This window comes from Catharus ustulatus, chromosome 11, assembly GCF_009819885.2.
Source record: "Catharus ustulatus isolate bCatUst1 chromosome 11, bCatUst1.pri.v2, whole genome shotgun sequence".
Lineage (NCBI taxonomy): Eukaryota > Metazoa > Chordata > Aves > Passeriformes > Turdidae > Catharus > Catharus ustulatus.
In genome coordinates, this window is record NC_046231.1 from 2,089,487 (window position 1) to 2,098,988 (window position 9,502).

The 9,502-nt window shown below is 54.8% G+C and overlaps 1 protein-coding gene across 1 annotated transcript; it reads right to left on the bottom strand.

Moving 5' to 3' along the window:
- Window positions 1–5,800: 5,800 nt before the first annotated feature.
- On the bottom strand, window positions 5,801–8,493 carry CEBPA (CCAAT enhancer binding protein alpha). The gene has a single exon (XM_033070179.1). The coding sequence runs from the start codon at window positions 8,162–8,164 to the stop codon at window positions 7,187–7,189; it is 978 nt and encodes a 325-aa protein (XP_032926070.1). The 5' UTR covers window positions 8,165–8,493; the 3' UTR covers window positions 5,801–7,186.
- Window positions 8,494–9,502: the final 1,009 nt, after the last annotated feature.

Consider the following 9,502-nt stretch of genomic DNA (forward strand, 5'->3'; position numbering starts at 1 on the left):
ACCTCCAGAAACAATTTGAATAAGCCAATTCTGTAACAAATAATAAGACAGGTCAATAAATGTTTGGTATGAAAACTCTGGCAATGCCATTCTTTTGATATTTAACATGAGTTCCAGTAAACACAGGAAGGTTGCTGACTGGAATGAAGCAAACAGCAGTGGTGCATAGCCTTTCAAATTTTATACTAGATTATGAGAAGTCTAAATGCTAATTTGCACAATTATGAATCAACAACATTCAGTTCAGCCTGACTCTGTCATCAGCATTTTAACTCAACTGACATACCAATAAAAATGTTAACATAACTTTTAGAAAGTTAGGGAAGATACATTCCCAGTCCACCAAACTGAACATGGTTCCACCACAGCAAATTAAACCCTAATGTATAAACAACAATGTAGGAAAGGAAAATTGATATGACAGAAATTATTATAAGCTTGTGTATAAGAGCTAGAGTATGTGGTACTCAGTGACCACAGCTGATCTGGCATTCAGCCCTGATCTCAGAGCTGCTGGTTTGTGTGCACTTACTGTTATTCACATAGTCTCCCCTCCCTGAGGAACTGGAATACAAATCATATGGTGGATCCAATCTGCAAGAGTAGTTCAAGAGTCATTTGGTTCTTGAGGCAAGTCTACAGCCAGATGCATTAGGAGCTGCAGAGTGAATACCCAGAGGAAGAAAACTGAGACACAAAATTTCCACAGTATTCAAGAAAATTCTGAAACATTTTGAGGCAAACCAACGTTTTCCCTGACTTCAAAATTATTTTGCCAAAGTGGTTTGAATGCCTAAAGAGGGGTTAATTCCTAAATGTGTTTTTTTATTTTAAATGTAAACAACTAAAATCACAAAGCCCCTCTCAGAAGAAGTTCCGTGCTAATTCCTCTCTGCTTGTCAGTGGAGCTGCACTCAGAAAAGCATTCATTGCTGCCTTCTACTGAGCGTTCTCACATTTGGTAAAAGTCATCAAACTAATAAAGTCATGCCTAAAACTAGGGGAGGTCTCGAATTTCTCTGTTGACTAAGAACTGTGAACTGTTGCTAAAATGTAAGTTGCCCTGCCACACAGAAAATACAGTCAGTGCAGGTAACCAGAGCCAGCTTCTACCACATGAGCCCAATCCTGCTCCCAGTGAAGTCAATGGCAGAACTCCAACCTGTCTAATGGGAAGGGCAACAAGCCTTCTATCTACTTAATACAAATGAAGATACTCATCTCCTCTTTGACACATTTTGGGCTCAAAGCCATTGGCTGACACTTGTTTGGTTCTCTGCACGTATGTGACTCATGGGATAATATAATGCCTAACTTCCATTCTGCCAGACCTGTCTTTCTCTGTGGTTGACTATTAATTTCAGAGGCAAGATGCAATACTGCAGTAAAATAGGATGGTGTTAAAGTAAGAAAATTGCACTTACTGAGAGTAAATGAATCAGATTCCCTTTGTGAGGATTCCCTTCCAATTAAAGAGGTATACCCATGTAATCCTAAAGGCATCAGCCCTTTCCTCCTTCATAGAGAGGGAGTTTGTGGAAGTCCCTAGCAAAGCAATTGGCAGTAAAGGTAGTGTAAAAATCCTACCTTCACTCCACCAGGGGTAACCTGAGGAGCAATCTAAGAATGGGAAGAACATAAAAATACCTGTATTCCAAACAGCTGATTATTATTTCAGGCTACATACATAGACTGGGTTAATCTCAATATACAGGTGTTCAATCAGCTTAGCATATGCTGATTTTCCACCAAAGGTGAAAACTCTTTGAGATATGGGCTGGTTTTCTTTCTTTGGATCCATAACTGAGTAGTAGTACCATAAAATAATAATCATATAATACGGACTGGAAGGAATATCTGAGCAGACTTTCTGGTTTTTTCAGAGTTTCTTGTGATGTGCTTATTGTTACTAAGTCTTGGTTTTAAAATGCAGTATGCATTTTATGTATGATACAGCAAACCACAGTGTAACACTGGTACTTGTGTGGTGTTTGTATGCAATTCCATGTGTATAAACGTATTTCATTAGAGGGGAAAAAAGACAAACCCAAAAACATAAAACGTAATTTTTTACTTCATTATACCAAGAGCGGGCAGTGGGCCTGTTTCTCCACCCTTTACTCAGACATTTGCCATTCTTTTCACCACTGAATTGGGTCAAAGCCAATTCAATCAAAAAATCCAAATCAGTAAGCCAAAATACCTGCTTTCTCCTACCAGCAAAATATCTCTCACTGCCCCACCGCAGTGTAGAAATTTGTCCCTTTCCTCCAAACTCCTGAAGCAGGTAGATGAGGAAAGCTCCTCAGGGGCAATTCTCTTGTCACAGCAATAAAAAATAGGCAACTGAGAAATCATAACATTCCTTCACCACCCCCAAGTTGCTGCAGGACTTTGCCATGGTCATGAGCAATCTCTCAACTCTGTACACAGTGCTAGAAGACAACTACTTCCTTCATCCTCAACATGTGATCAGCCTCTCAGTCAGTGCCCAGCGCCCTGCCTCACCCCCTGTGTGTCCCCAGCCCCACATCTGGCACTGCTGAGGGGCAGGGGTGGAGAAGGAAGGACTGCAGAGTCCCACTAGTGCAGCAGGACGGGCAGAGGCTTGGCAACATTGCAGCAGTGCTCAGTGAGAAAACCAAAAAACCACCCAGAAGCCATGAAGCTAAATGTTACTGATTACATACACCCATAGCACCCTCCCAGAGCTGGAGCTCATCGAGTCTTTGCCCACGTCAGGCAGTCTTGCTGCCAGGGTGCTTGTGTGCAGGGGGATGAGTGCAAGTGCCAGTGTAAGAACAGTCCCCGCTCATGGTCCTGTCATGCTTACCCAGGTGTGCCCAGAGCACAGCATGGCATAACACAGCACAGCACTGAATAACACAGCACAGCACTGCATAACACAGCACTGACTGCACAGCACTGCATAACACAGCACAGCACTGCATAACACAGCACTGACTGCACAGCACTGCATAACACAGCACAGCACTGACTGCACAGCACTGCATAACACAGCACAGCACGGCATGGTACAGCACAGCACTGCATAACACAGCACAGCACTGCGTAACACAGCACAGCACAGATGTACAACACTGCACAGCACAGTACTGCATAACACAGCACTGACTGCACAGCACTGCACAGAACAGCACAGCAGCTGCTGCCTGCCTTCCTCTGCAGCAGCACAGAGTGAGTGAGTGAGCTGCTCCACACAACCCCCCGAGTCCCTTCCAGCTCCAACTGTCCTGTGATATTTGGAGTGGACGGTGCATAAAATCCTTTCCACCATCCAGCTTGTGCATTACATGCCTAAATACTGCTGAAACAGGCAATGCATGGGGTCAAGTGTGAGACTGGAGTACTGCAGGACTGCGGGCTTTGACCCTGCTGCTAAGGCACACGTTCCTGGACATGCTACTTTCAGAATTTTTCTCATCTGGGCAATGACTTAGGGGCTTTCTGAAGGCTCAGCTGTGTGCCAGGCTAAGGGTTTGGCTCGCAAGGAAGAGAAAATGCAGATCTGCAGCTGGGAAAGGCTGGGAGGGGGCTGCCAAAGCAAGAGACAGTCCGCAAAGAGCACGTTGAGACTGCAAAAAGCTCTGTGCTGTGAGAACTGTTTAGTCTAAGCCATGACTGAGGGCCTTGTTGAGGGCTCAGCCTACAGTTAGGGTTAGGATTAGAGAACGCTGCTCACTTTGGCACTGTGTTTAAGGCAAGTGTCTCTAAACACTTTTATGATATCAATAATTTACCCTTCGTACTATTCCAGGGCATTCTGTGTTTATATAACTATTGAAACACCTATGTGGTAGACAGGTGATCTTACTTTTGAATCACAGAATGGCTGATTCTTCTGCCACTGAAGACTAGTTTAATCTACAGTTAATTTAAATTAATGAAAAAAATGTGCTTTGTGAGGCCATAAATGATTTGCTGAAACCAAACACACACACACGGTGAGTCACAGTTCAGAACGTAACTCAAACAACCAGGACTGTATTCCCATGCTCTAACCACTAGATTACAGTCCCTCCCACATATACCCTGCAATAATCTTTGCTCGAATGATAACAGCATTTCCCCACTTTACACGCTGGACAGCATTACTCAGTAAGGCACATCCTACCCGACGGGTGTACAGATAGCTCTGCAGGGCAGGGGAAGGAAGGAAGCACAAGTAAAAGTCATTATTTTTGCCCAGCACCACTAGACCTTAACTCTCTCCTTGGAAAATTACTAGCTCTGGACCCCACAACTTACATTTAACTGAGAAGTGAAATCCTTGATCCCGATTTGCATTCATCTTTCAGCACCCCAAGCAGCGAGTGCTTGCAGACTCACCACCGCTGGATTTTGGAAGAGCAGCCCTCCCCTCCCTCCTCCTCACGGCCCCCAGGAACCCCGGAACCCTCGGAGCTGCCCCGTCCAGCACAGGGCCAGGCAGGACTGGGGGCTGCACGCGCACCAGGCCGAGGAGCTTCGGGAGCCCACTGTCCCCCCATGGCCGCGCACTTGTGGATCCAATTCTCTTTCTCTGGGGTGTTTAATTTCTGCTGTGGTGTGCCGCGCTGGACATACACAACGTGAAGCCGATGGGCACAGCATGGAGCAGTGAGCTCCCGGGTGGATCCTCCTCCACGGGAAAGGTCGGCACAGGTGCTGCTGAAGGGCCTGGGGCAGCTTTCCCTACACGCCTGAGGCGCAGTCCCAGCCCAGCCGCAGGCTCAGCCCGCCCGGGCACCAAGTCCCGCCGGAGAGAAGGGCGGGCGGGCGACGCCCCGAGACCCCGCTGACCCTCAGGGCGCCCGGGCACTGCGCCACACGGCGGGGCCGACTGGACCTCAGGGCCGGCCGCCCCCACGGGGCAGCTCCGGGACGGGCCAGGCGGAGCCACCTCCCCACACGGCTGCCCCTTCCCGGCCCCATCGCCGCCCGCTCCCGCGCCACCTCCCCGCCATGGCCCGCGGCCGAGCCCCGCCTGCCCCGTGCCCTGCCCCGCGGCCCGCCGGCTCCGAGGGGCCCGGGGCGGTGCCTCTAGGCCCGACCCGCGGGAGCGAAACTCCCTGGGGGCGGGGAGGGCAGCGTCTGGCCGGGAAGGGACGGGCAGTGGCCGTGCTGCCGGCGAGCGGGGCCCGGCCCTGCCGCCGCTTCTTTCCGGCAGGCCCCGCCGTTCCCCGGGCTTGCCCCCTGCGCCCCGCCGGGACCCGTGGCTGCCCGGCCGGCCGGGCCCGGGGGAGCGGGCGGGCTGCGCGTCCTCGGCAGCCGGCGCCTCCCTCGTCCCCCCCGGCCGCCTGCCCCCGCAGCCCACCCGCAGGCCCCCGGCCCGGCCGCGGCGGGGTGAAGGGTGAAGCGAGGGGTGACTCACGGGCACACGTCTGCCACTGCAAGCTTTTAGGAAATTGCCGTTCTCTTAAAGGCAACCGTGTACTTATTTATCTGGGGCGAAAACCGGGGAGCTGCACTCCATTAACGCATTTCAGTCAGCAGCCCTGGCAGGGGATGCAGAAGTCAGTGGAGAGCTGGATGCTGGTCTGGCGGAAGAGGAGAGCTTTTGCACTCCTGCTACAGGAGAAGGACTGGAAACAAGCAGAGAGGCGGATGGTTATGGTAGAATATATGCTGTTTATTTATGAAGGTAACCAGAACTTCTGACAAATTTTATATGCAGTTCCCCCGCCCCAATTAAAAAAAAAGCCCCACCAATGTGTGTGCATATACATACACGTATACATACCATACACACACACTGCACACACATACACACGCTGACAGCTCTCACTGTCATGCTTTCAAACAGCTCCATCCACCTTGTTCTCTCTTGTCAAGACTTACTTCAAGACAAACTGTTACGCAGCTACGACACAAGGAAGAAGTGTTCTGCATGGCTACCAGAATGCCCAGGGGGCCTGTTTATTTGTTTATTTTTCTCTTACTCTGGGAGAAGCTCCAGAGTCCAAAGGTGCAGCAGCACCAGGGACAAGCCTCCTTGCCCCACTACAGGCATCCTGCAGCCTCACAACCCATGCCCTGTTCCAGGTACTCCTGCCTTGGAGTCGCGAGGCAGCAGCCAGTACAGGACAAAGTGAAGAAGGCAACACACACTCACCCACCCATACAAATAATAAAATAACGTTGCAGCACAAGGGCATAGTCTCTGTCACCAGATAAGAAAGTTGTGTGATGGCAAAGATCTAAGTAAGGCAGTAAAGTTTAGCTAGTGTACACAGAACGGCTTTCACATTACATGAGGCACAGTTTGGGTGGACAGAGACTTGGAGAAGAGCTAAATGTTCTGGAATAAAGCAAAATACACTGAAAGTTCGTATTAAATACCCGCATCAATAGGTATTTATTCATTTGTGCTTCGCCACGTCGTGACATACAGTACAAGACACTGCTGCTCTTTCTTTCAAAGGAGAGCTCACCACACTCTTGCAAGCTGCTGTTCCATCAGTCCCAGGCTGTCCATCGGTACTGCAGCGGTTGTGGCCCCTGGTCCCCCTCCCAGGCAAAGCAGGGGCCAGGGCTCGGCAGAGGCAGCCCAGCCAGGCTGTGACAGTCCTGGCACCAGTCTGGAGGCTGCCCCACACCTCAGTGCTCCTAACAGGCGTCCAGTGCTGCACATCCCGCAGCCTCAAGTCCTCTTGTCACCGCTGACTTTCCCAGAGCTGCTCCTGCCTGCTGCACTGCAGGCCAGCTGGAAGGGGTCTGCCAGGACACCCCAGACACCCCAACCCTCAAGCTTGCACGTCCCTCATTCCCTCTCCTCGCACCCTGCAAGGCTGGAGGGCATAGTAAGCCCCAGAGCTCCTGCAGCCAGCTTTTAAGGCACATCTGGGTTGCTATGTGTGCTTTATTACTGTTGTTATTATTATCATTATTATTATTACTGTTATTTACCCTGTGTAGACACGTGGTCTTTTAATTCTTTCTTCCCCTTGCCTTTCTCCTTAAAAAACCAACCATGTTTTCAGCTTACTCGTGTGTCATCTCTAAGGCACAAACCTTCTAATACTAGAGCTGCCTGGCTTCTTGTATAGGTCGTGGATTGATAAAAAACAAACGAAACAAAACAAAACCAAAACAACCCCCCGTTCCCCTCCCCCCGGCACGCCGCGCTCGCCGGTACAGAGTATCTGTGCGCGGGCAGGACAGCCCGGCCGGTCCCGGAGCGGCGCTAGGCGCAGCTTCCCATGGCCTTCACCAGCGAGCTCTCGGGCAGCTGCCTGAAGATGCCCCGCAGAGTCTCCAGCTCCCGGGTGAGCTGCTCCACCCGCTTGCGCAGCCGCTCGTTGTCGGTGGTGAGCTCCAGCACCTTCTGCTGCGTCTCCACGTTGCGCTGCTTGGCCTTGTCCCGGCTCTTGCGCACCGCGATGTTGTTGCGCTCCCGGCGCACCCGGTACTCGTTGCTGTTCTTGTCCACTGTCTTTTTCGATTTGCTCCGGTGGTCCGAGGGCAGCATCTTGAGGGTGCCCGCGGGGGGCAGGCCGCCGGGAGGGTGCGGGTGGTGCGGATGGTGCGGGCTGGGCACGGGCGTGGGGGGCGGCGTGGGCTGCCCGGGCTGGAGGTGCATGGTGGTCTGGGCGCAGTGGGCGATCTGGTACTGGAGGTGGGACGGGTGCTGCTGCGGGGCGTGATGGGGATAGAGGGCCGACAGGGCCGCCGACTTCACCTCCTCCTCCTCGCGGGGCTCCTGCTTGATTACCAGCGGCCGCAAGCCCGGCGCGGCGATGCGCTCGTACAGGGGGTCCAGCTTGCCGTCCATGTAGCCGGCCACGCAGCCGAAGAGCGGCTGCTGGTGGTGCTGCGGCTGGTGCCCCGGCGCCGAGGCGGCGGCGCCCGCCCCGTGCATGGTGTGGAAGTCGAAATCCCCGGCCAGGATGGCCTTGGCTTTCTCCTGCTGCTTGCTGTGCTGGAAGAGGTCGGCCAGGAACTCGTCGTTGAAGGCGGCTGGGTCGATGTAGGCGCTGATGTCGATGGAGTTCTCGTTCTCGCAGATGTCGCCGAGCTCCGCGCCGCCCGCAGCAGGTGCCGCCGCCGAGGGAGCCTCTCTGTAGCTGTAGGTGCTGCCGGGCAGGGGAGTCTGGAGCTGGTGGTGCTGGCCGCTGCTCATCGGGGGCCGGGAATCGACCTCGTAGAAATTGGCTTGCTCCATGAAGCAACTACAGTCTGCCGGGCATGGTGAAGGGCTCCTGCAATCCAGGTTTCGAACGGGACGGCAGCGGCAGCGGCTCTAACAATCTCGCGGCACGGTGCTGCACGGCACGGCTCGGTGCTCCTGGAGCCCGTCCCCCGGCCCAGCCCCGCTCCGCTCCACTCCGCTCGCTGCTTGCCCTGTTGCTAGTGGGCTGCCGCGGTCCTGCTGCCGTATATATACAGCCCGCAGCAGGGCCGGGGATCGCCCTCTAGTGTCCAACCTCCTGCTGGGAACCTTTGACCGCCGCGCAGCCGGGTCCCAGTGCCCTGGCCAGTCACAGCCGCCCCGCCGCCGCTCCCGGGAGCCGCCGCACCGCGGGGAGCGCGCCCCGCACTCCTCGGGCCCCCCTTCCCCTGTCTGCCGCCGCCGCCCCGAACCCGGCGGGCGCTGAGCGCCGGGTGACTCCGGCCGAGGAAGTTCTGCGCTGATAAGAGGCCCGGGGGAACGGCGCGGGGACTTTGCGCCCGCGTTGCCGGGGCCGCTCGGCGGGGCAGAGCGGCCGAACGCGGCCGGTTCATTTCCGCCGACAGCTTCGGCGCAGCGCTCCCCGGCCGCGTTCCGCAGACAGTCTCAAAGTTCACCATCCGCTCATACTTACTAATATTTGGTCAGTCGCCCCGTCGGGTTTGGGACCCGAGGCGCTGCCTCCCCGGCGGTGGTTGCCTGCCGGCAGAGCTCTGTAGCCGTCGGGCTCCGAGCAGCCGCCCGCGCCGCTTCCACCGCGGCCCAGCTTCTCCGCGGGTACCCGCGGAACCCGGCCCCGAGCGCCGCCAGGACCTGCCCGGGATGGCGACCCTGCCCCGGCTCCGCTGCTCTGAGGCGATCGGCCGGGGCGCCCCGCCGGGTACCGCCGGTGCCGAGCCCGGTGCCCCGTCTGCACGGAACAGCCCGAGCCGGGTCACCTACGGGCATTTATTCCCCGCACGAATCGAGCAGGTAGATTTAATGATGGATTTCCCCAAACGCACTCTCAGCGATCTCGGTCCTGAGCCGGGATAGCCGCGGGCGCAGCTGGGCCCGGAGCCTCTAGCGCAGCGCTGCAGTGCCCAGGTGTCCCTGTACTGCACACGGTGTGTGCCCGGCCCCGGCACAGCCTCCGTTCTCTGGGGGTTTTGAAGGCCATCAATGTTCCCCAAGTGCGGGACTGGAACGGAGCCGCGTGTCCCAGGCACCAATTCCCGTCCCCAGGGTGCGCCTTCTGTGGCTCCCGTGTGCAGGCCGCAGCCTCGCCAGGAGCCTCCGTGCCCAGCTTCAGCTCGGCGGGGTGAGGATGCACAGAGTTCCTCTAACTCTCAT